Source organism: Lynx rufus, unplaced genomic scaffold, assembly GCF_022079265.1.
Source record: "Lynx rufus isolate CCGP_SWC_20201006 ecotype Redwood Valley unplaced genomic scaffold, mLynRuf1.p SCAF_4, whole genome shotgun sequence".
Taxonomy (NCBI): domain Eukaryota; kingdom Metazoa; phylum Chordata; class Mammalia; order Carnivora; family Felidae; genus Lynx; species Lynx rufus.
Window position 1 is genome coordinate 126,946,005 of NW_025814856.1, and position 27,397 is coordinate 126,973,401.

At 35.6% G+C, this 27,397-nt stretch overlaps 1 protein-coding gene across 2 annotated transcripts in view; it reads left to right on the forward strand.

Moving 5' to 3' along the window:
* SEPTIN7 (septin 7) overlaps window positions 1-27,397 on the forward strand; it is a 119,737-nt gene that overhangs the window by 14,850 nt on the left and 77,490 nt on the right. Inside the window, exons 2-3 of one of the 2 annotated variants that reach the window (XM_047094619.1) lie at window positions 17,711-17,715; window positions 19,004-19,106. In XM_047094619.1, the coding sequence (XP_046950575.1) occupies window positions 17,711-17,715; window positions 19,004-19,106 (108 nt within the window). The remainder of the gene's footprint in view (window positions 1-17,710; window positions 17,716-19,003; window positions 19,107-27,397) is intronic. The other variant, XM_047094620.1, reaches the window with a different exon arrangement.

Here is a 27,397-nt window from a genome sequence, read left to right on the forward strand (position 1 = left end):
ACTTTTTAGGGTGCCTTTAGTTTCTTATTGACCTATGGGCATAATGTCAACTAAGATGTTTCTGTCTTTACTTCTTGTGCTGTTGTTTTATCTTGCTTCTTCAACGCTTTTTTTTTTAAGAGGAGATTGTTGGTTGATAGGTGAAATGTGTTCTACCTCATACTACATTTGTGGTCACGTTTTATAGTTCTGAATTAATCTGAAATTTTGTCTTCAAATTTTTTTTTTTTTTCAACGTTTATTTATTTTTGGGACAGAGAGAGACAGAGCATGAACGGGGGAGGGGCAGAGAGAGAGGGAGACACAGAATCGGAAACAGGCTCCAGGCTCTGAGCCATCAGCCCAGAGCCTGACGCGGGGCTCGAACTCACGGACCGCGAGATCGTGACCTGGCTGAAGTCGGACGCCCAACCGACTGCGCCACCCAGGCGCCCCTGAAATTTTGTCTTCAGATTCCAGTTTGGGGTGGGGAAAAATGGCATGGTTTGTATCCAAGTATTTCTATATTAATTTCATTTAGATTTTGAGTGTGTCAGATAAAGTATTTATCTTTCTCTGCGTTTATCATCCCCAGGTTTGACAAGCATATCTTTTATGTTTTTGTGTAGAATAATGTTATCTGGGTTTAATTAAGGATGGATCCTTGTGGTGTATAATTATGCTGAAGTTGACATACATCTAGTCAGCTATTAATCCACCTTAATTTAGTATTCCAACCTTTTTTTTTCTGTCTTGATCATGTTCACATCATGATTGAAATCTTGTGAGAATTTGCGCCTATGATTTCTTCCTTTGCAGTCTAATGAACTTGTCAGTAATGGAAAATAAAGAACATATGACTTAACCTATTAAAAATCCATACTGGGGCGCCTGGGTGGCTCAATTGGTTAAGCGTCCAACTTCGGCTCAGGTCATGATCTCACAGTTTGTGAATTTGAGCCTCTTGTCGGGCTCTGTGCTGACAGCTCAGAGCCTGGAGCCTGCTTTGGATTCTGTGTCTCCAGCTGTCTCTGCCCCTCCCCTGCTCATGCTGTGTCTTTCTCTCTCCTTCAAAAATAAATAAACATTATAAAAAAGAAAAACCCGTACTGAGTTGTGGTTAACATTACTTCATTTTCTTTCTATGTGATCCTTTTGCTTTTTGTTTTAATGGAAATGCTTTAAGTTCTTTAATAATAACTTGGAAGATAGAAGATTGTATGAAACCAAATTACTTCCAAGTCTAATTTGCAGAATGCCGCCTATATTAAAATTTGATATATTTTCTTTTTGGCATTTTTTTTTTTGTAGACTTTTAAAAAAACTGTAATGATGGTGGCACATTTTGCTTGGGTAAGTGCATAGGTTAAGTCATAGATATATCTATGCTTAACTTTTAAAGAAATTGTCAAGCTATTTCCCAATATAGTTGTAACATTTTATGTGCCCATCAACAGTGTGTAAGAACTCTAGTTACTTCACATACTCAGCAACACTTGGGATGGTCACTTTTATTAATTCTAGCCATTCTAGTAGAATTGTAGAGATACCTCATTGTGATTTTAATTTGCATTTTCGTAATGACTCATGATTGTCCAGGTCTTAAGTGCTTATTTGCTAACCATAGATCTTTGGGGGTCTGTTGAAAGCTTTGGTCCATTTTTAAGTTGGGTTATTTGTCTTAATTGACTTGTATATTTTAGATACTGGTCCTTTGTTAAACTAGTCCTTTGTTTCTCATAGTTTTTATCCACTGTCAATAATTTTTGTTTGTCACAATTATTATTGTACAGTTAGCCCTACTATGATTTTGTTTTCATGTTACTACATTTTTAATTGGAATTCTTTTGTAAGAAACAACTATTTTGTCTCATGTTTATTTATTCAGTTATTTATTAATATTGGTATGAACAAAGGAAATTAATTTTATCAGTTTTATTGCTCAAATTGTCCTGGATTTGACCATTGGGAGCTCTTTCAGTCTGGCTCCTATTCATCCTTTCAGCATGCCTTATCCGTTTTGGGGAGCATTTCCTTACTCTCTGGTTGATCTTGTATTTTCCTACCTAAGCCCTTGAATCAATCACTTCTCCAAGGAGTCTAGTTTCTTTTTATTTGAGAATGGTGTTTAGAAACCAACTTCTGAGCACTGAAAGTTTTCAGTGCTATTAGGATGTCATTGCTTCTAGGTGTTTCAAGCAGATAGATCTAGGAAATTGTATATTTATATACACCTAAACATCTGTATTCATATGTACCTATGTGTGTGTAAATATATGTGTGTGTGTGTGTGTGTGTGTGTGTGTGTGTGTGTATATTAAAAAATGAGGAATTAGTATTGATAAACCAGTTCCAGTGCATTAACACAAGGTTCAGTCTAGCTTTTTTCTTTTCCTTATTTGCAACTCCTTTCTTCAACAGTGAAAAACCTGGCTCTCATCCACAATTTATTATGTATTTGATTCTGGTGTATTTGTAACTGTATTTTCATAATTACTTTATAGATATATTTGCTTACTTGACTGTAGTCTTTGTGTATGCTTCTTTTTAACTTTAGTCTTAAACTATACAGTCAGAATATTGTTTTCTAAAATTAACTTGTGTTCTTTTCTTTCTCACCATGTTCAGTGAAGTTATGTTATTCATTTGAAATACAGTTTCATTTGTTACTGTTTCCATTTTGAGCTCTTCTCTTATCTTTGCTCATTTGGATTATTTTTTATTGGGATATGTGAAACATTACTATGGTGTTAATAGTCAACTCTATAATAAACAGTATGTCGAGAAGTATCTCGTGAGTATGTCTCACCTCTCATCCCTTTTACCCTATTCTCATTTCCCCTGTCACTTTCCCATCCACGTGTATGTGTAACCAATGTCATTAGTTTCCAGTTTAGTTTCTTCCTATCTTTTTGCACAAATGAGATACATGTAAGAAAGAGATAAACAAGTTACATATGAAAGGTAGTATATTGTAGACACTGCATACCTGGTTCTCTAACAGCTTTATTAAGATACAATTCACATGTGCCACTAAAGTTCACCCCTTTATATTGTACAGTTCTGTTGTTTTGGTATATTCAGAGAGTTGTGCAGGAATCCTGCTATCTACTTTTAGGACATTTTCATCAACCCCAAAAGAAACCATGTGCCTGTTAGCAATTACTACTGCATTTGCTTCGCTTCCCAGGTTTTGGCAACCACCACTCTATTTTCCATCTTTGTAGATTTGCCTATTGTGGGCATTTCATACAAATGGAATCATACAGTACTTGGTGTTTTGCGATTAGCTTCTTTCACTTAGCATGATGCTTTCAAGATGCATCCATGTTGTAGCATATATTAGTACTTTGTTCCTTTTTATTTTTGAGTAATATTTCATTATATAGATAATACCACATTTTGTTCATCCATTCAAAAATTGATGGGGATTTGGGTTCTTTCCACTTTTTGGCTGTTGTGAATAAAGCTGCTGTGCATATTTAAGTACAAGTTGTTGTGTGGACTTAACACTTCCACTTCTCTTGGATGTATACCTAGGAATGGAAATGCTGGGTCATCAGGTAACTGTATGTTTAACTTTTTGAGGAACTGCCAGTCTCTGCCAAAGCATGTGGCATTTTACATTCCTGCCAGCAACGTATGAGGGCTTCCATTTCTCCACATCTCTGTCTACACTTAACATTGTTTCTCTTTTTTATTTTAACCATCTTAGGTGTGAGGTACTGTCATTGTGGTTTTAATTTGTATTTCTCTAATGGCTCATGATATTAAGCATCTTTTTTGAGTGCTTATTGGCAACTTGTATATCTTCTCTGGGAGAATGTCTTTTTGAGTGCTTTACCCAATTTTTAATCAGGTTGTCTTTTTATTTTTTTTTATTATTAACAAACCATTCCTAATTCAAGGTCATGAAGATTTATGACTGTTTTCTTCTAAGAGTTTTATGGATCTTGATCTTACATTTAGGTCTTTGATCCATTTTAGTTTTTAAAAAATGTTTATTTATTTTGAGGGGGGAGGGGTGGGAGATGAGAGAGAGAATCCTAAGCAGGCTCTGCACTGTCAGCACAGAGCCCAATGCAGGGCTCAGTCCCATCAACTGCAAGATGATGATCTGAGCCAAAATCTAGAGTCAGATGCTTAACTGATTGAGCCACCCAGGCTCCCCTGATCCATTTTGAATTAACTTTTGTATATGGTGTGAGGTGGGTATCCAGTTTCATTCTTTTTTTTTTTTTTAATTTTTTTTTTTTCAACGTTTATTTATTTTTGGGACAGAGAGAGACAGAGCATGAACGGGGGAGGGGCAGAGAGAGAGGGAGACACAGAATCGGAAACAGGCTCCAGGCTCTGAGCCATCAGCCCAGAGCCCGACGCGGGGCTCGAACTCACGGACCGTGAGATCGTGACCTGGCTGAAGTCGGATGCTTAACCGACTGCGCCACCCAGGCGCCCCAGTTTCATTCTTTTGTATGTGAATATCCAGTAGTCCTAGTAGCATCTTTTGTTGAAAAAACTGTTCTTTCTCCATTAAGTTGCCTTAGCAACTTGTAGAAGAATAGTTGACCAAAAATGTAAGAGTGTATTTCTGGACTGTCAGTTGTAGTCCATTGATTTGTGCGCCTGTCCTTATAGTTGTACCATGCTGTTTTGATGACTATAACCATGTAAATGAGTTTTGGAACTAGGAAGTGTGGTACCTCTAGCTTTGTTTTGTTTCCAGATTGTTTGGCTATCCAGTCTCTTTTGAATTTCCACATGAATTAGAGGGTTAGTTTGTCAGTTTCTACGAAGAAACCAACTGGGACTTTGATAATCTTGGCCTTGAATTTGTAGAGTATTGCCTTCTGAACAAATTGTCTTATCTATGAATGTAGGATACTTTTCATTTACTTAGACCTTTAGTTTTTTTGAACAATGTTTTACAATTTTCATTGTGTAATATTTGCTCTTTTGTTAGATTTATTCCTGTTTTTACTTTTGATGGTATTACAAATGGATTTTTTTTTAAGTGTCATTTTGGGTTGGTTTTTGCTAGTGTATGAAAATGTAATTGGTGTTTGTTTGCATATTCATCTTGTTTCCTGCAACTTTGTGAGTGTATTTGCGCACGTGCGTGTGCACACGTGTGTATGTGTGTGTTTTAGTGGATTCGCTAAGGTATTTTATTTATAAGATCATATCATTTGTAAGTAGAAATAGTTTTACTTCTTCCTTTCCAATTGGGATGGCTTTTATTTTTCTTGCCAAGTGCCTTGGCTTGAACCTCCAGAACAGTGTTGAGTAGAAGTGGAACTAGACATCATTGTATTGTTCCTGAAGAGTGAAAGCATTTAGTCCTTCACCGCTAAGTATGATGTTCACTGTGGGTTTTTCTTAGATGTGCGTTATGAGTTTGAGGAAATTCCCTTTTATGCCTAGTTTGTTAAGTGTGTTTATCATGAAAGGATGTTGAATTTTTGCCAAATGCTTTTTTTGTGTATTGGAGATGATCATGTGTTTTATTGTTATTGCTTTATTTAGTTAATATGGTGTATTACTTTGGTTAATATGTAGAACCAACCAGTGGATGAGTTCCACTTGTACGGTGTATAATCATTTTTATATTGCTGGATTTGGTTTGCCAGTATTTTATTGATATTTTTTGTATGTAAGGGCATTGGTCTGTTGTTTTCTTTTGAGGTGTTTGTCTGATTTGGTATCAGGGTAATGTTCTCTCCTCTTTTGTTTCTTGGATTAATTTGTGAACAATTGGGCAGTCTTTAAACCTCTGATAGAATTCACTAGTGGAGCCATTTGGACTTGGGCATTTCTTTGTGGGAAGATTTTGGATTACTAACGTAATTTCTTTATTTTTTTATAGGACTTAAGATTTTTCTATTTCTTCTTTAGGTAGTTTATGTCTTTCTAGGAATTTTTGCATTTCTCTATGTTTTCCAGTTTGTTGGCATGCGCTTGTTCATAGGTTTCCTTATAATCTTTTTTTTTTTTTCTGTAAGGTTAGGTAGTGATTTGCCCTCTTTCATTCTGACTTTAGTAATTTGAGTGTTCTCTAGTTTTTTTCTTGATTAGTGTAGCTAAGGTTTGTCAAAGTTTAATCTTTTCAGTGAGCCAACTTATGGTTTGGTTGATTTTCTTTATTTTCGTTATATTTATTTTTATTTCTGCTCAAGTCTTCATTTCTGTTTGCTTTGCATCTAGTGTGTTCTTTTTTTAGTTTTTTTGAGGTGAGTGTTAGGTAATTGATTTGAGATCTTCTCTTTTTAACATAGGCATTTACTACAGCTATAACTTTTCCTTTAAGTTCTGAATTAGGTGCATTCAGTAAGTTTTGGTATGGGGTGTGTGTGTGTGTGTGTGTGTGTGTGTGTGTGTGTGTGTGTCTATGTTATTACTTATCTCAACTTTTCCGGTTTCCTTTAAAATTTCTTCTTTGACCCATTGGTCACAGCGTAGTGTTTAACTTCCACAGATGTCATTTTTTCAATTTTCTCCTGTTATTAATTTATAAATTCATTCCTTTGTGGATGAAGAACACAGTAGCTCATTTCAGCCCTTTAAAATTAAGACCGGGGCGCCTGGGTGGCGCAGTCGGTTAAGCGTCCGACTTCAGCCAGGTCACGATCTCACGGTCCGTGAGTTCGAGCCCCGTGTCGGGCTCTGGGCTGATGGCTCGGAGCCTGGAGCCTGTTTCCGATTCTGTGTCTCCCTCTCTCTCTGCCCCTCCCCCGTTCATGCTCTGTCTCTCTCTGTCCCAAAAATAAATAAACGTTGAAAAAAAATTAAAAAAAATAAAATAAAATAAAATTAAGACCAAAATGTCTAATATATGGTCTGTCCTGGAGAACATTTCATGTGCATGTAGAATGTATTTTGCTGTTGTCAGATGCAGTATTGAGTCTAGTTGTTATGTTTAGGTCTTCTGTTTCCTTGTTTATCTTCTGTGTACTTACTTTACATATTTTGAAAATGAGGTATTGAAGTTGAGCTATTGTTGAATTCTCTTAATTGCCCCTTTCGTTTTGTCAGTCTTTGATTTGTATATTTTTGGACTCTGTTTTTAGGGGCACGTATGTTTTTAGGGGCACGTATGTTTATAATTGTTATACCTTCTTGATAAATTGATGTTTTAATCAGTATAAAGTATCTTTGTGGTAACAATTTTGTCTTAACGTCTGTGTTGTTCCCACTCCAGCTCTCTGTTTTTTTTTAAATCCTTTTTATTTCAAGCTGGTTGTGTCTGTGATTCTAAAAAGTTTTTGTTGTTGTTGTTGTTTTGTTGTTTTTTTGTTTTTGTGCACCATATAATTGGATCACGGGTTTTTTTTTTAATTTTTTTAACGTTTATTTATTATTCAGAGATAGACACAGAGCGTGAACAGGGGAGGGGTAGGGAGAGGGGAGACACAGAATCTGAAGTAGGCTCCAGGCTCCAAGCTGTCAGCACAGAGCCCAATGCAGGGCTCGGACTCATGAGCTGTGAGATCATGACCTGAGCCCAAAGTCAGTCGCCTAACCAGCTGAGCCACCCAGGTGCCCCTGGATCACAGTTTTAAATGTGTTCAGCCAATATTTGTCTCTTTATTGAGTGTTTAATCTGTTTCATTTACTCTGGGTACTGAAAGGTGAGATTTATATCTGTCATTTTGCTATTTGTTTTCTGTATATCTTATGTCTCATCAGATCTCTGGTTCTGTTTATTTTATTTTTTTCTTTTTCTATTTCTGAGTTACTTCTTTTTTTGTTATTGTTGTTAAGCAGATATTTTCTAGTGTACCATTTTAATTCCCCCCACCCCCCTACTTCTTGCTATATTCTTTTGAGATTGTGTGTATGTCTGGCAGGAGCATTGTCCTTGGGATTATAGTTAATATCTGAATTTGTAACATTATAATCTGGGTCATTATAGGGACTCCCATTATATATATGTTGGTATGTTTGAGTATGTTCCACAGTCTGTGGTTCTGTTCATTTTTTCCCTTCATTCTGATTTGTATCTTTTCCTTAGACTTGGTTAACGTTATTTGACCTATCTTCAGATTTGCTGATTCTTCTGCTAGCTCAGATATGTTGTTGAGCTTCTCTAGTGAAGTTTCATTTCAGTTGTACTTTTCAACTTGAGAATTTTTGTTTAGTTCTTTTTAATAATGTCTCTTTACTGATATTTCCCACATTGTTCTCATACTTTCAGTTTTTTTAGACATGGTTTCCCTTAGTTCTTTTAACAGATGTAAAATAGCATATTTAAACTCTTTGCCTAATGTCTGGATTTTCTCAGGAAATAGTCTTTATTGATTGTAACCCCCCTCCCCCCCCCCCCCCCGTATATGGGACATTCTTTTTTTTTTTTTTTTGACATGTTTCATAGTGTTTTGTTGAAAACTGGACATTTTATTTTTATTTTATTATTTTTTTAAATGTTTATTTATTTTTGAGAGAGAGAGTGAGACAGAGTGTGAGTCGGGGAGGGCCAGAGAGAGGGAGACACAGAATTGGAAGCAGGCTCCAGGCTTTGAGCTGTCAGTACAGAGCCTGATGCGGGGCTTGAACTCACGGACCGTGAGATCATGACCTGAGCTGAAGTTGGACGAAAACTGGACATTTTAAATAATTCAACATGGCAATTCTAGTCAGATCCCTCCCAGGGTTTATTATTGCTATTTGTTGTTTGTTTAATGACTTTCCATAAAGTCTGTTTTCTTTTGCCATGTGTTGTCACTGAAGTCTCTGCTTATCTTTGTGGTTATATGTGGAGTCTTCCAGGGAAACATCAGATAGGCCAAATAATGATAGTTCTTTGGGAATGGGGCTTTAAAAGAGCCTGTTCTGCCTCCTCAAGTTTCTGTCAGGATGCTGATTTTTGCCATGATTGTGTGCTGTTGGTTTTCAAGGCTACTGTGGAGCTGGGAGGGGAGATGAGAATGGGCAAGTTATTTAGGTTCAGCCCTCTTTTTTTTTTTTTTTTTGGAATAAGCACTCTGGACTGCTGCACACCTTTTGTTAATTTCCAGAGTTCTGAAGAAATTGATTTTGACCGTTTTTTCATTGCTTTTAAAGGAGCGAATTTTCTGAGATCTTTACCTTGCCAGTTTCTATACTCTTGCTGCAGTCTATAACCTTTTAATTGTTTTCCAGTGTGCACACAAAGGAATGTTTAAAGGTACATAATACCATGTCATCTGTTTAATAGTTTTTCCACTCAATATGGTGTTGATTGTCATGTATTCTTATGAAACTTGTAATGCATGGTGTTTTTGCCTATGGGAATACCATGATACATTGTTTCCTTCACTTCTTTTTGGAACTTAGTTTTCACAATTTTTCATTATCATTAACTATTTTGTTGAATGTTCTTTTAGCTAAATGTTAAATATATTCTCAAAATTATAAAGTGTGGAAGTGGAATGTGTTGTCTGGGAACATGAAAATTTAACCTTTTGATTTGCAAGACCAGATTGCTCTTCAGGGAAATGGTTTGAATATATATTCCACCAGTCACGTAGGAGAGTGCTTATTTGCCGGCATCCTCACCCAGTACTGGGTACCATTGTTCATTTCATTTTTGTTCTCCAGTAGGTCTTTTGGCATGATGAAAATGTTTTATATCTATGAAATGTTCTATATCTATATCTAGTATGGTAGCCACTAACCACATAGATTCTGAGCATTTGAAATGTGACTAATCCTTAATGAAGTGTGCTGTTTGCAAAGATTACTACAAAAGAAAAGAATGCAGAACAAGGGATAATGTGAAATGAATCATAATCATTTTTATATTGGTTGCGTGTTAAAGTAATGTTGTATATCACTGGTTAAATAAAACATGTAATTAAAGTTAAACTCACCTTTTTGACTCTTACTTCCTTAATGTGTTTGGTGGAATATTTACAATTGCATATGTGATTTACTTTATATTTTTATTAGATAGTGTTGATCTGGACTCTAGACCATTTTTCCTTTAAAGCTATTTAACAGCAGCATGTTCTCACCCTTTTAAGATTTGTCACTTTTATTTATTCATTGAGGATGGCAGCAAACATTCAGTTTTCCTTTCCTCCCCAAGGTCTGTCATTGTTCTGGGGCATTTTAGTGCTCGTGTGTAAAGCTCATTCAATAATTCAGCTTCACAGTTTTGGGATTGTGCTTGGGCCATCATTTAAATGGCCCCATGTGGTCATCATCTCAAACTTCTGTTCCACCTCTAAAATCTTCATTGTATAGCCCATTCTAACAATACCTTCACATTCTTTTAGCTCTCTCACTTGTTTCTTACCTTCCATCCTTGACCCTCTTCATTTTTGTCACTTAAGCTATACTTACCAGTTCCCTTGATCCCCTGTACTTTTCTGCATATTTTCTGCAAAATAACAATTCTCAATGATTCCTACAGTTTATTGGCTTATACTTAAGCTGCAGATTGCTACTAGACAAGAAGATGCTATGGCTTCATGGATACATTTACACAGATTTGTGGTCTTTAGCTTTAATCTGTGTATAGAATTGCTTGGCTGCCTCCTATGGAATCTTAGTCTTTCTTGATATTCTTGTGGTTGCTAATTCAAATCTTTATCTCTTAATATTCCCTGGTCCTCCTCTCCTCAGTTAGGATTAAAGCATCATTTTCTTTGGACCTTAGAGAAAATCTCACCCTTTATTCCAGAACATTATCTGTATCCTCACTTACCTTTCTTCAGCCAGTTGTCTACTTAATCTTTTCTTTAAAAAAAAAAATTTTTTTTTAAATGCTTATTTTTGAGAGAGGAGAGAGCATGCGCGTGCGAGAGCATGAGCTATTTGCTCATGCTCAACAAATAGCATGAGCAGCGGAGGGTCAGAGAGAGAGGGAGACACAGAATCCGAAACAGGCTTCGGGCTCTGAGCTGTCAGCACAGAGCCAGACGTGGGACTTGAACTTATAGACCTCGAGATCGTGACCCAAGCCAGTGTCAGATGTTCAGCCAACTGAGCCACCCGGGCACCCATACTGGATCTTTTCTATTAACATTTAAACAGGGGCAATTATCTCTCTCTTTTTTCCCGTACAACCCTCCCTTGACCCTGTGTTATTCTTCAGGTTCTACCTTCTTGTTCTTCATAGATAACGCATTTAGAAAGAATTGTTTATACTCATTGCCTATACTTATTCACTGTTGATTTACTTCTAATCTGCATTCTTTTCTTATCTTTCCCCTGCTGGGACAAAGGTCTCTGATAAGTATATTTTTCCATATCTTTATATTGACCACTCCAGGTCTTGTGGTACGGTTGACCACTTCTTGAAGGAGACCTCTACAGTTGATCTCCTTGAACTGCTTCCCTGAACTAGTTTTTCCCTCATTCTTTTTTCTCTCATCTTTTCCTTCGTTTGTGTAAGTGGGATGTTAGTGTTGGTTCTGGCCTGCTTCGTACTGTGTGTACTGTATTTGGATTCATACCCATGGCCTTCATACCATTTAAATGTTGGTGGCTTCAATTTTTTTTTTTTTTTTTTTTTTTGAGAGAGAGAAAATGCAAGCAAGGGCAGAGGGAGAGGGAGACACAGATGTGAAGCAGGCTCCAGGCTCTGAGCTGTCAGTGCAGAGACTGACGTGGGGCTTGAACTCATGAACTGTGAGATCATGATGTGAGCTGAAGTCGGACGCTTAACTGACTGAGCCACCCAAGGGCCTCTAAATGTTGGTGGCTTAAAATGTTAATATCTGTGTAGCCTAGACATTTCTAGAACTTCTAACTTTTATATATGCAAGCTGCATACTAGACATTTGTATCCCTAAAGTCCAGTTAGCACCTTAAACTCAAGATGATTCCTGCTTTTAGTGATTGGTAACCACTATTAATCCAATTGTTCAAAACTAAACTTAGAAATCTGAATCTTTATATCCCCCAAGTTAGTTACAGTAAATTCATCTCATTAATATCTAACCAACATTGTCCAGTAGAAATTAATGCAAGCCATATATGTAGTTTAAGTTTTTCTAGTAGCCACATTTAAAAAGTAAAAAGAAACAGGTGCAATTAGCTTTAGTATATATATTGTATCACCCAATATTGTCTAAAATTTTATTTCAGCATGTAGTCACTGTAAAAATTAGGATATTTTTCCTTATTTGTTTCATAGTGTCTTCAAAATCTGGTGTGTATTTTGCACTTAAAGCACATCTCAATTCAGGCTAGCTAAATTTCAAGTTTTTGACAGACATTTGTAGCTAGTGGCTACCTTAATAGACATTAGAATTGTAGTTTCTATTTTTCTTCGTCTTCTCTGCTTCTTTCTTGGCTTAAGTCCGAATTTTTTCCCTGGGCTACTGCACCAGCTTTTGGGATTGCAATCATTCTGAGAACTCTGCCAGTTCATCTTCAATATTCTTGTTAGTGGTAATTTTCTAAAATAAGAATGTGATTCTTCATGTGAATTAATGTGATTGTGCATTCTTATGCTTCAAGTCCTTTAATGTTCTCCATAAGCTTTCAAGATGAAGTCTAATCTAAGTTCCTTAGCATGGTTAACAAAATCCTTCATGATCTGGCTTTTGTTCAATTTTCCTCTGCTGTAGCTCCCAGACCTTGAAAATGAGATGTGTTAAATCGTTTGTAGTTCTCATAGAGAACCATGCTCTCCTCTTGGTTTTGAGCCTTTGCAGTTACTCAGGCCTTTGCTTTGAGACCCATATATTCCAGCCCTACCTACATTTCACATCACACTAAGGACTACTAGTCCTTCAGGATCTATCTGAAGGATGTGACCTCAGAATCGACCAAGCAACCCCCCCCCCAAGCTTTTTCATTCTCATAGCCATCCTTCATGCTTGCCTACATCATAGTATTTTATCCCTGTGTTATTAAAATTGCCTTCTAACTTACCTGACCTTAAATTCTTAGTTTCGTAAGCAGGGGCCTTGTTTTTATTAACTTTTACATACCTAATTGTTACTACATACATTGTGAGGGTCAGGTGACTGTTGATTGAAAGAGAATGTGGTCAGTAATTCTATAAGTAGATATGTAAATTCCAAGTTCAGGGTAAAGAAAAAATTGTTTTAAATTTTAAGTTATCTCGTTCTTACATGTGTTCATAGAATTGAATATTAAAATATTTTAAGCAGATTAATTAGGAATCCAGAATAGAGAAAATAAAAGTTGGTTTCATCAGGGACATAATTGCTCATCTCACTAAAAAGAGAGGAGCTGGGGGCAGGCAAACTAAGACATGAACCTTTAAAAAATATGGGGAGGGTGGTGCCTGGGTTGCTCAGTTGGTTGAGCATCTGACTTTGGCTCAGGTCATGATCTAACGGTCATGGGTTTGAGCCCCATGTTGGGCTTTTTTGCTGACGGTGGAGAACTTGGCTTTGGATTCTCTGTCTCCCTCTGTCTCTACCCCTTCTCTGATTGCATTCTTTCCCTCTCTGTCTCTTAAAAATAAATGAACATTAAAAAAATTGGGGAGAGGGGACATTAAAGCCAACATTTAGGACATGCGCATGTAATCTTGTAACATTTTAGTGTTCTTGTTATATTAAATCTGGAATCTAGATATTTTTATACCAGTTATATTTAAAATATTTAAAATATTTAAATAGTGAAGTTCTTTAATTTTTCCATTGGGTCATGTAAGACTAAGCAAGTGCTGGACAGTTATATCTATGTGTTTAATGTAAGGCTTTTGATAGGAATACTAAGGAGTAGACAAGTGAAATTATTTATCAATATCTTTTCCTTTTGTAGTGTGTAGTTTTTTGTATTTAGAATTGCTTAAACTTTAGAAGAAAGAAACTTTGTTTTTTGTCAGTGTGTAAAACAATATTATACCTGTTTTAAATTCCAAAGGCTACAAATTGAACTTGAAGTTATTTAGAAAGATCAAATGTTTATCTTTGAAATCTAAAGTTAAAGATATAAACTTTGAATCTTTGTAGTCTGATTTTTTTTTTATTGCAATTATTTAGAGGGAGAAATAGAATTCTGGTGATAAGAAGGTAATTTGGGGCTGAATGTCTTATTTTGTAAAGATGAGGAAAGCTGAAGGTTTGTAGCACATCTTAGCAGGGATATGTTTTAATTTTCCTCAAATTCTGATTTTTATAAGGCTTCTTTTCTGCTATAACTCCCCTTGCTCAATTTTATTGTTGTTATGGAAATATACATTTGGCAGTTTTCAAAATAAATTGCTGCTTTTCTCTTTTGGAAAATTTATTAAAACCCATATTAACATTCAGACCTTTAAAAATGATAATGGGTTTCAGGTGCCAAGATTTTCGTAACTTTATTCTTTGGAATTGGAACAAATGGCAAGAGAATGTGAAGAATTCTTAAGGGTTCCAATAATCTATCAGTTGGAACCTGTTTGAAAGCATCTTGTTCTTTAAATATAATTGATTTCTAGAAGTAAGGTTAAATTAAACACTGAGACACTGAGATTACTGGATATTGTATTTAAGTTGATTTTTCCACAGGCAGTGAAACAATAAGCAATGAATTACTGCGGTTTGATTTTCTTAAATATGAATTTTGATGTAGAGATTTGGCATAGTAAACTGAAAGATTTTTGTAAATATATTCCTTTAGAAAAGATGATTTGATAATTGTTTCTTGTTATATAACTGATGTTTCAAATCAAGTAATACTTTTAAGACCTTATGGTATTTTGGTAGATGCTTGGGTGAGAATATGCTTTTATCTATATTCACATGCTTACAAGTGTCACAGTTATATCACATCTATAAATAATGTTTCTTATCCAGAGATTATGTTTCACACTGGAACTGTGAACATTTTATTTGCCCAGGAAAAGAATCAGTGGGTGGTTAAGGTTTCTGAATTACAGACTGTGGCTGATTTTAGAATTTGGGATAAGGAAAGATTCTTATGAAATGTGAAAAATCTGTTTTAGTCAACCAATGTTATATTATTAGTATATTCCCTAAGTCTTTTTTTTTTTTTTTTTTTTTGTCTTTGGACACAATTTTTTCCTCAGAAGGAATTTTCCTAAAAGTATATATTTCAGTCATTTAGCTTTTTAAAATGTCTCCCATGTATCCATCCGCACTTTGCTAGGAATTTAGAGATGAGAATGACATGGTTTTTTCCCTCTGGGAAAGAATTATAGGGGGACTGATAAGTAATGTGTTTAATTTTAAAATAAAATATATAATTATTTAAAATGTTATAGTTCTGTGCAAAGAATTGTTTACCCTCAACCTACTCACTCTTCTTCCTCACTAAGTTACTGTAATTGCTCCTAACTAAAGTTACCAGTAACCTTATTTTTATGGTTATGTTTTAGTATTTCATTTGACTCTTCAATGGCATTTAATACAGTTGAGTGACCTTGAGCCAGTGCTGGTGTTCTCACTGACTGATTTTTCTCACTGTTTCTCAGCCTGACATCTCAATGTTGGAGTGCTCCAGGACTCTGCTCCAGGACTCTGTCTAGACCCCTTTTTTATCTATAGTTTCTCCTTGAGAATCCAGTCCTCTCCTAACACTGCCTATAAGCTTATAATTCCTTAATCTGTATTTTCAGCACCAACTAACCTTGCAGTTTCTGGACTTAGGTATTTAGCTGCCTCCTGGATATTTCTTCTTAAATATATAGTAGACACATCAGACTTAACATATTCAAAGCTGTTTTTGATTTTGACGATATTGTCCTTCATTGTCCACTCTCCCACTCCCCTTATTGTTCCTATTTTCCCTTAGAGATATCACTCCATTGAGTTATTTAAGCCAAAAACCTAGGAGTTATCTTGGTCTGCTTTTCCTTCAGTCATATCCAGTGCATTAGCAATGTCCTGGCAGTTTTACCTGCAAAATATATTCTGAATCCTTCTTGCCTCTTCTTGTGTCCACACTGTCTAAATTCAGTATACCCTTTCTTTCTTGGACTGGTGGCAGTAGGCTCCTTACTAGTTTTCTTATTTCCACTCCTTCTCTTAGCTGTAAGAGCTATCTTTAAAATACAAATCAGGTCAGGTCATTTGCCTGTGTACAACCCTCCAGTGGCTTCCCATCATGCCTAAAATAACATCCAAATTTCTTACTTTGGCTGGGTCCCACATGGTCTGGCTCTGCCTGCCTCCCTGACCTCGTTTTCTATCACTTATCCCCCCTAATCCACCACTTCATTGTAGTTCATGTACCTTCTTTTTGGTCCTGAAAGTACCAAATTCATCTCCACTTTAGGGTCTACCCCTTTACCTAGAACTCTTTTCCCCCTTATCTTAGTTCAATCCCAATATTGTACCATCAGCCAAAGACTGTCCTAGGCCTAGTCCCCCTAAGACACACGGGACTCTGTGGTGTTTTTTCTTTGCCTTTTGTCTGGAGCATCCCTTGCATATGCAACCTAAAATAATCTCTCTGAAACTTTTTCTACTCTCCCAGATGGCTTCTTCTTTTTTGATGCCACAATTTATGTAATTTATTTAATCTTTATCTTGATGGAGCTAACATTGTAGTTGGAGGTGGGGTAGGATGGAGATTGCAATAAACAGGATGAGTAAAATGTATATTAGATGGCAAAAAAAAAAGTGCTAAGGAGAGAAACATAAAGCTTGCAGCAAAGTACTGAGGAGAATGGAGTTGTAATTTTAGATAAGGGTGGTCAGGGCACGCCTCTCTGTGAAGTTGACATTTGAATAATCACCATCATCTGTTCCAGGTTGTGATATAACTCATAGATTTGTGTTAATATAGAATATAGAGGTTCAGTTTCCCAGACATTTTGTCTAACGTTAGTCTACTTTCTTTTCTATGCTTCATTAGTTGCCTTTCAGTTTTCACAGCTCACATTAACTTCATCCTCCCATTTGTTGCTTGCTATCTTTAGCTTCCTTTCCTGTATCCACATGTCTGTATTTCTTCCAGTTCTGAACTTTAATCAATAGAACTTGAAATACAGCACTATATTAAAGATTTTTTCCTAAAACATTTGAATTTATCTGATCTGGGCTGTCTTAATTCAGTGATTGACAAAGCAAAATCGTATGAAAGTTACATTTTTTTTTTCTTCATGGGATTTAAACTTGGTTCCGGGTGTGTGTGTGTGTGTGTGTGTGTGTGTGTATACCTGTACCTTCTTTTTGGTCCTAAAAATACAAAATTCATCTCCACTTTAGGGTCCCTTTGCCTAGAAATCTTTTCCCCCTTAATTCAATCCCAGTGTTGTACTGTCTGCCAAAAACTGTCCTAGGCCTAGTCCCCCTAAGACCCCCTAACACCCCTGTGGTGTTTTTTCTTTGCCTTTTGTCTGTGTGTGTCTTTGCCTTTTGTGTACACACACACACACACACACACACACACACACACACCTTGCTGAAACTTTATACTTTACAGCTTTTCTACCATTTCTCTTAAAACTTCAGGTGTAGAGCATAGTAATTGGGTTTTATAAAAAGATAAGAGGTTTTTGTTCCATATTTTGTCAGAACTGCTGAAAATTGATTAAAACTCACTGGGCCTTATATCCCACACACACAAAAAATTATTACTTTGACGTGTGGAGAAAAGTCTGTCCTCACTTTATTTGTAATTTCTACTTTGTTGAGTTCCATGTAAGTAACTTTTATTTTTCCCTCTATTTTTTGCTATGTTCCAATGGATTTGCCATTCCTGTTTGGACTGAATGTGTCATGTACAATTCTTGGAATTCCTCATTTACTGTTCCTCTGTGGATCTGTTCTGTTGGAATCTGGAACACTGGAATGATGGAAATGTGTTCTTTACAAAGTAGCTGTGAGTATATGAGATAATTTATACAGATATGTTTTCAGTCTAAATTAAATTTAACTTACAGTTGAATGAAATAGCCAATGAAGCCTTAAATTTAATACATTATTAAATACACATAGTAGGCTTTCAGATATTTGATTTTAAAATACTGTACTCTGAACAGTATCCTAATTGGTATATTTAAAATTAGTTTTTCCGTTTAATCGGTTTGGTTATCTTCTCAACATTTGGCTTAAAGATTATATGAATGAAAACGGGGTATAAGGTGATGGATGGAATATTTTGTTACATCTGTGATGCTAGTGAGGAATGCAGATAGCTGTTTGCTAAATCCACCTGTGTTAAATTGCTGCGTTGATCTCATAGGAGTCTTTTTTTTTAATGAGAAATTGTGTCAAAAACGTTTAAGAGAAATATGTACCTCTTAGGAATATTTTGCCATTGTATTTTAATGATGAATAAGACCTACCTCTAGGTAAAATTAACAGGCTACTCATTCAGATGGTCTGAACTATGGACAGTTTTTCTCAGCATTGGGTAAGTTAAAAGTCAGATTAATTTACTACACCAATTTAAAAATAGGTTTCTTTGAATTACTCATGGAGCTATTGTTGACGTCATCAAAGAATCAAAAACCATGCAGAAAACGAATTCTGATTTTCTTTAAAATCTGGATAAATCCAGATGTCCCTGGCGAGGGAGGCAACAGGGTCATCTGAAATACTGAAGTGGCATAATTGGACCTGGTATAATAGCTTGAAAGATATTGTTTACTGATTGAATTGATCACTAGAGCCTTTAGGAATATGAAAAAAATTGTTTAAACTCAACATTTGATTTTGTTTCATGAGTAAGAAAACAAATTTCAAGGTATTCATACCTGTGGTAATTAGTATGAGCAAAAGGGATCATTGAAAGTGTTCTTAATATAGTATTAAGGGGATGTGAATTTTTTTTATTGTGAAAAACCCTTTGTTATGTTTTTAGTTTATTAGTCAGAATCTTCTTACTGACTTATTGTAAATTGAAATCTTTGCTCTGAGGCAGATTTCATTGGTTTTTATTTTCTTTGGGTTTTTATAATTGACCACTGTCAAATCAACTCATACTCAATTCATTTTGTCTGTTGCTGCAATTATTTTATTGGCAACACTATAATAAAATCAGTTTGATTTGCCATGAATAATAGTTTGTGTAGTTTTCTAAAATAGGTTATTGAAGGGAATTTGAAATGTGTGACAGAAGAGTTTTGCTGATACATTAATAACTTGGCCCTTTTTGTTTTTCTTAGCAACAGAAGAACCTTGAAGGCTATGTGGGATTTGCAAATCTCCCAAATCAAGTGTACAGAAAATCAGTGAAGAGAGGGTTTGAATTCACACTTATGGTTGTGGGTAAGATATTTTTTTTTTTTTTTTTTTACTAAAATTAGATTTTGATCTGAGTTTTAAGTTATTAATCAACTCTGAATGAATTTAAGAAGACAGTAGCCTAAGTAACTGCAGGAATCGTGGTATATTTTATTATGTGAATACATTTTAAAATTTAACTATGTGGCATAATAGGATTTATATATTTTCTTACCTCTTTTTTTTAAGGTGGCACAATTTTAGAAACTAAAAGTTGACAAGTGGTGGGGGTGGTGGAGGAATAGAACACTGTCAAGAAGTTCTCTTCAGTTGGTAATGCTACAAAAGCAAATAGTGTCTAGTGGTTCCTCATTACTCCAGGATAATTTTATTCTCTGGCTTATATACTGTAGTGGAGTCATATAACATGAGCATTTAGCTTAAACATGTGTGCTCTGAATTTGAAAAAGAAGTTGGGGGACAAGGTAGAGGTTCGTAGTCATGCAAGTGATTACCCTGGAAATTCATTCAAGGAGTATAAACTCTGTAGCGAGTGAAATATGGCTGTCTCTATTCTTTAATTTAGCCTCATTTTTCTTATGTGTTTGATCCTATGAACACCATACTCTGCCTGAAGTCCATTTTAAGAGGCTGTCAGGGGTTATTTGACAGTATGTTGGTACCATCATTGTTAAATTTGAAGAAGCAGCATGGTGTATATAAAGATTAGTAGTCTTAAAGGACTGTATAATATTTTCACCTCATATAGGCTGACTTTAGAACCTAAATCCTAAGGATGATGAAACTTTGTTGTATTTCTCTATATGTTTTAAGAAGGTGAAAGGCAGGGTAATGGAGTCACTGTCCTTGACAAAGAAAATTGAATTGATGCTGGGTCTTTATGTAGTGTTCATTAATTTTTGCTAATTACACTCAACTCCTGGTATTTTTCTTTGGGTGTTGAATTAGATTAATTGAATTAGCTATGAAATCCTCCTTCACTGAAGAGAAGAATGTTTTCTCAGTTGATCAGAGTATTTTACCTGATGGTACTTTGTGGTTGTTTGGAAATATCTGTGTTGTGTTAGTTTCAATAGTGAAAACTTGGTAACGAAGTTTGCAAACTTGATGTTTGCTAGAGTTGGTTAACTTGCCTGTCTCTGGTTGAGTAGAAGTATAGTATACCCAGTTTGCAAATTGCAGCTGTGAAGCAGAGGTAGTAGATACATGGATAAAATGTATAGAACATACCTTTTCTTTTGTAGAGTAGTTAACATGATCGTTACATGTGAAGAAGTACTCCATCTTACCTTTACTATGTAAAGCTTGTGATCTTACATGACAAACTATAAACAAATATAATATCATTTTTTAATTTGTAAGAGAAGTTCCTACATCTGTTAGGAGAATTATAACAATTCAAGCAAAATTTGATATTGAAATTTTAAAGAATAACTTCTTGAATATATACTTAGTGGAATAATATGTGGGGGTCAAGGCCAGATATTTGATTTAAAATCTCTGACATTTTTCCAGATGAAAAAAATTTAAGGCAGCTGAAATGATTTTTAGAGAAACTGTGCAATCTCTGAATATATCTTATTTGTTTTTCTGGTCAGTCCTTTATTGAACTACAGCTTTTGTTTTTTCTCTTCCTTGTTAAGACTTTAACTGAGATTATGGGGCAACTGGGTGGCTTAGTCGGTTGAGCATGCGACTTCGGCTCAGGTCATGATCTCACAGTTCATGGGTTCGAGCCCTTCGTCAGGCTCTGTGCCGACAGCTTAGAGCCTGGAACCTGCCTCAGATTCTCTCTCTCTGTCTCTCTCCGCCTCCCTTCCTCCCTCCGTTCCCTGCTTGTGCTGTCTCTGTCTCTCAAAAAATCAATAAATGTTAAAAAAATTTTTAACAAAAAAGACTAACTGAGGTTAAAGAAGAATGGGTGTCAGTATCCTTACTCTGTTTTTCCCGCTCTACCTTGAATATTATTGTTTAATTAGCTGTCCCTCTATAGACTTGTTGAGTGGAAGGACTAAATCTTTTCATGTACATAGTTGCAGTGTCTAACACCTTTTAAGTAAGTGTCTAAGAAGTGGTTGGTTTTCTGACTTTAGGCCAAATCTAACAGCATTGTTTGCAAGTCACAGAAAGCTAAAGCTAACCTTGCTTTATTATTCTTAACTTAGAGACTACAAACCCTTCCTTATAAGCTAACTCCTGATTTTTGAGACCTAAACTCAGAGTAGTTGTAGCTTTTATAACAATTCTTGGCTGAAGACTTGTACATTAATACAAACTGAAAATCTGTATTTAAAAGTTGATTTCTTTATGAAACTCTGTCTTGTGTTGGACAACCTTTATCCAGTAACCTTGCCTCATAAACAATATTTATTGAGTCCTAATTTAAGTGATTTTTGTATCAGGGAGGCATAGTGTGTATTCCCATGTGTTAAAAGGAGTTTATAACTTATGTGACAACATAAGCACACATAAAAAGGTAAGTAACATTTCTAGGAAGTATACATGAGTCAGTGGAGTCATACAAAAATTAAGGAACATAGAATTGTAAGGGTATAGGAGAACTTGTCTCTGGTTGAAGGTTATTACTGCCTTATTTGAGGAGGAGGTATTAGGGCAGGTTTTTAAAGAATAGAATTGAGTGAACAGTCCATTTGGGAAAATAATAGCCAATACCTCCATAACCTATTATGCATCAGGCAGTGTTCTGAGTATGTACCTAACTCACGCAGTCCTTCACAACAACCGAATGAAGTAGGTATTATTGTTACCCCTATTTTAGAGAGAGAAACTGAGGCATGGAGAGATTAGGTTACTTGCCCATGGTCACATTGGTAAGCACATGGTAAAACCAAATCCTGTCTGGTTCTGGTTCTTATTTCTCAGTCTGCTGTGTTCTTTTTTTTTTTTTTTTTTTTTCAACGTTTATTTATTTTTGGGACAGAGAGAGACAGAGCATGAACGGGGGAGGGGCAGAGAGAGAGGGATACACAGAATCAGAAACAGGCTCCAGGCTCTGAGCCATCAGCCCAGAGCCCGACGCGGGGCTCGAACTCACGGACCGCGAGATCGTGACCTGGCTGAAGTCGGACGCTTAACCGACTGCGCCACCCAGGCGCCCCTTTTTAAAATTTTTTTTTTTCAACGTTTATTTATTTTTGGGACAGAGAGAGTCAGTCTGCTGTGTTCTTAAGTACTACATAGAGGCTTTTTTGGGGGTATTGGATATAGCACAGAGCTCAGTAGAGTGCATCCAGTATGCCTTAAACTTAGATGATTTTATTTGGATGTTCTGTTTTTCCTAAAAAAATGAAAGAGACAAAGAAATAAAGGGGTTAGCAGGGAAGGAATGAAGGAGTATTAGAGAACTTAAATGCATATATGTAAGCAGTGTTTTTCTGCCATTCCACTGGAATGAGGTGAGGGTGTGGCCTCGGGTGGGCATGAAGTGGGAGAGGTGAATTTTCTATTTCCCCGGTCGTTTTCAGCTTCCACATCCTTTCATAGTACGAATATCTTACCTTGCTGTATGTTAGCCTAGTGACAATATGGTGCCTTAGTATGTAATGCTAGTTACTTTTTATATTTGCAAAGAAATAAGTATCTTTCAGTGCACAAAGAAAAGCAGGTTGTTAGTTTATATGTAATTGTGCTTAATGGATGATATAGAGGGTTTTCAAGATTAATTTGTACTGCACATTGGCTTTAGGATCTGACCCCTAAGATATGACTTTATAATAGTCGGAAATTAGGCTGGAAAGGTAGACTAGCCTAGATTTTGAAGACCGTGGCTGTCCACAAGGATAAGTAGATTGGAATCTTTACTTAAAAATTTAGTTTAAAACTCAATGTGAGACCTATCAAATAATGAAGACACTTAGGTCTCAAATTCAGCAAAGTGTCAAACATATTTGGGCTTGGAATTTGAGTATCTTCTGTGTGCTTCTTTTTTTAAGAAATTTATTTTTCTTTAATGTATATTTTTGAGAGAAAGCTTGCAAGCGGGGGATGGGGAGAGGCAGAGAGAGAGGGAGACACGGAATCTGAAGCAGTTTCCAGGCTCTGAGCTGTCAGCACAGAGCTCGACAACGGGGCTCAAACCCATGAACCATGAGATCATGGCCTGAGCCGAAGTTGGACCCTTAACTGATGAGCCACCCAGGCGCCCCTCTCTCATGTGCTTCTTAATTAGACTTGACTGTGCTGAGAAATAAAATGTTAATTGTAAAATCCTGATTTTACTAGAATTCTCCAAGGAGGTAGAACTCAGAAAGACTATAGATTGCTTTGTCTTTCCAGAAAGTATTTTTGAAAACAAGTGATATTAAATCTATTATTTTGAATTCTTTTTTAAAATTGAAGTATAATTGACCTACGGTGTTATTAGTTTCAGGTGTACAACAGTTGACAGTTCTGTATATTACCAGGATAAATGCGCTTACCATCTGTTACCATACAAAGTTATGATGGTATTATTAACTATATTTCCTATGCTGTATTTTATATTCCTTTGACTTATTTATTTTAAAGCTGGAAGTTTGTACTTTTAATTCTTAGAAGATAAAATACACAGTTCTATCATTTCTATAATCTTGGGCTTTGCACAATTTTTATGGTAGAGATTTTCTTTATTTGTGATTTGCGTGATGCATTTGACCTGTACCAAATGTCTTTAGTAGCAGGAATGGCATTTCTTTTTTTTTTTTTTTTTTTTTTCCAGTGGAACAGAACTTCTCACATGCTGCTTTGGCTGTTTTGGGGATTCAAAGTATATCATAATGCGTTTTTTATGTATGACTTATTAGCAAAAATTTAGGAGGTATTTAGTCAGTAATAGGATATACAATGTTTGTCATAGTTGTCATTTTCCCTCTTCTTGTTGATGTTTGAATTGTAATAACATCCAGAGTTATTTGCAGAAACTGAAAGGTGGTATTGACTCATTTTGTTTCTAGGTTATTGGGCATTCGGTACTACTGTTTAATTCTAAAGTTACGATATGTTGGAGACTTAAACTGCCTTGAGTAATATTTCAAAAATTTCTTCCTAGAGCTCTATTTTTATTTTACTTTTAGTAATAAAAGTAAGTAATGACGATTATACAATGTTGTGACTATAGAACCACTGAATTGTACACTTTATTTTTTTTTTATTTTTTTTTTTTTTAATTTTTTTTTCCAACGTTTATTTATTTTTGGGACAGAGAGACAGAGCATGAACGGGGGAGGGGCAGAGAGAGAGGGAGACACAGAATCGGAAACAGGCTCCAGGCTCTGAGCCATCAGCCCAGAGCCCGACGCGGGGCTCGAACTCACGGACCGCGAGATCGTGACCTGGCTGAAGTCGGACGCTTAACCGACTGCGCCACCCAGGCGCCCCTGAATTGTACACTTTAAAATGGTGAAATTTATGGTGTGTGAATTTTATCTCACTTAAGTAATGTAACCAAAGCAGAGGAATTTTAGGGAGAAAAATCAGATGATTTCACATATCCACTATTTTAATTTTTTTATTCATTCTAGGCTTTTCATCTGCGTATTTTAAAAGGTGCTTTTGTAATAAAGTTAATATGTTTCATTCATTGAAATTACGAAATACAGAAAAGCATAATGAAAATATTACCAAAATCTGTTACTCAGTGATAGCTCAAGCATAGAAACATACAGTATTCTTGTTTAGTATATGTGATGTTATGTGAATGTCTTTTAAAATTAGCTGTGAAGGGGCGCCTGGGTGGCGCAGTCGGTTAGGCGTCCGACTTCAGCCAGGTCACGATCTCGCGGTCCGTGAGTTCGAGCCCCGCGTCGGGCTCTGGGCTGATGGCTCGGAGCCTGGAGCCTGTTTCCGATTCTGTGTCTCCCTCTCTCTCTGCCCCTCCCCCGTTCATGCTCTGTCTCTCTCTGTCCCAAAAATAAATAAACGTTGAAAAAAAAAAATTAAAATTAGCTGTGAATTGTGATCATCTTTTGAATTTAGATGTCATAACCTAGCTATGGTTGAGTCCTAGATTTTAATGGCTTGTATAGGTGAGATATACTATAATTTGCCTTGTTCAACATTAAGATAGTTACAGGTAAACATGGTTATAGTTCTGTTCTTACATTTTCTTTCAACTTTTTTTATTTATTTTTGGGACAGAGAGAGACAGAGCATGAACGGGGGAGGGGCAGAGAGAGAGGGAGACACAGAATCGGAAGCAGGCTCCAGGCTCCGAGCCATCAGCCCAGAGCCTGACGCGGGGCTCGAACTCACGGACCGTGAGATCGTGACCTGGCTGAAGTCGGACGCTTAACCGACTGCGCCACCCAGGCGCCCCTGTTCTTACATTTTCAATTAATTCCTTAAAATAAAGCTTTGGAAATTTGAATTGCTAGTTTTTTAAGGGTTTTGATACATAATACCAAATTGCCCTAAAATAGTTTGTATACCATTTTGCACATTCACCTAGTGTTGCCAACGCCCCTTTCTCTGAGTCCTGCCAACACTGTCAGTGCCTAAAAATTGGTGTCTTATTTTCACCTGTATTTTATTGTTGCTGGTTAACTTATTTTTTAAAAATATTTATCTTTGGTATGGGTTCTTTTGTAAATGGTATGTTCTGGTTTAATTTAAAAAGCTGTACTCATTTACTTCTTTAATAAGATATAGGTATTGCAGGGTATTATTATTATTATTATTTTGTTATTAGGTATTGGCATTTTTTGCCAGAATTTTTCTGTGTTGCGCTTTGTATTAGTTTGATTTTATATTGTCCATACAATCTTTTTTCTTACGGCTTTTGTTCTTGATTTGAGGTTTGATTGATTTGATTTGAGGTTGATTGATTTGAGGTTACTGGGGATTTCACTGTATTTTATGTAAGTATATAGACTAAAGGTTTAAGTTTTTATTCTGAAATTTTAAATCCATGAGGGTTATTTATTTTTTTGATGTGAGATAGGACTTTGATGTTTATTTTATTTTCTAAATGGTTAAGTAGTTCTCCCCAGACCATTTATTACAAGCTTGATTTTTAAAAATACATGTGCTTGGTTGGTTCTCTTTCCAATCTTTGGTTTAGTTCATGCTGTAGTTCTTCCTATATAAATACCATATTATTAGAGTTATAAATTATAGTAGTTATGTTATTTGTATAGAAAGGTTACTGGAGTTTGTGTTAATCTAGGGATATAGGCAAATAAGTAAATAATATGTAAAATAATTACAGATTGTGTTGTTTTCTAGAAAGTAAATAAACATGGTGGTATCTTTTTAGAGTTATCAGGGAAGACTTGCCTCTCTGAGAAAGAGACTTCATAATAGCACCTGAAATACATGAAAATTAGGACATACTGAAAAAAAAAAGAAATAAAATGCTTACAAATGAGATAATTTTCATTAATATATTGCTATATTTATCTACAATGTTTTACTTTACTTTGGACAGTTGCATAATAATTTCAACCGTGCCTATCTCAAATTTTAGCCATTGGCTTTTCATTTGATATGTGAATGATTTGCTCTGTTCAGTTTCATAATGCTGTAGTAAAAATTTATGGAATGGAAATTTTGTTCAATATTTTAACTATCATGTTAAATGGCTGCATAATATTCTAATCCATGACTGAATATACCATAATTTTTGGAGTCTGCTTCTTCACTAATGGATATAAGTTTGTTATTATCCCTACCTATCCTGTTACAAATAACATGGCAGTGAAGATCCTTAAACACACAAGGTTTGTGTATGTGTGTTGGGAAGCAGAGGGCAGTACTTTATTGATTTGTTTATAGTCCCTGCAGTAGGATAACTGTAGCAAAATATTTCAATATTTTGTGGCTCTTGACATATTGGCAAATTGTTTTTTTAAAAGTTTGTTCTAAATATATACTTTTAAAAAAGGGAGAATATATTTTGCAGGAATTTAAGATGTATGGTATAATTGAACGTGGGGCTATTCATTCCATGGATACTTAAGGGAAGAATGTAAATGTAGTTGAAGACACTGTAAGGGAGTAGTACAGGAGGAGAAAAGTATACAAGTTAACTACATCATTAAGTGATAAATGGCATAAGAAATATATAAACCACATGCTGTAGAAGTTTAAAGAAATAAGACTTTATAGCTACAAAGCACACCACTGTCTTAAATCATACAGCTAATTCATGGAAAAATGGTACATGATATTTTCAGTAGTGGTATATTTATGTTTTTTTAATATACTTAATTCTTTATCTGATTTAATTTCAGTATCTTAATCGTGGAGCAGTATAATTCAGACAAACACAAAACAGTTTCATAGACTGGGAGTTTTTGGTTTTGTAACAGGGACAATGT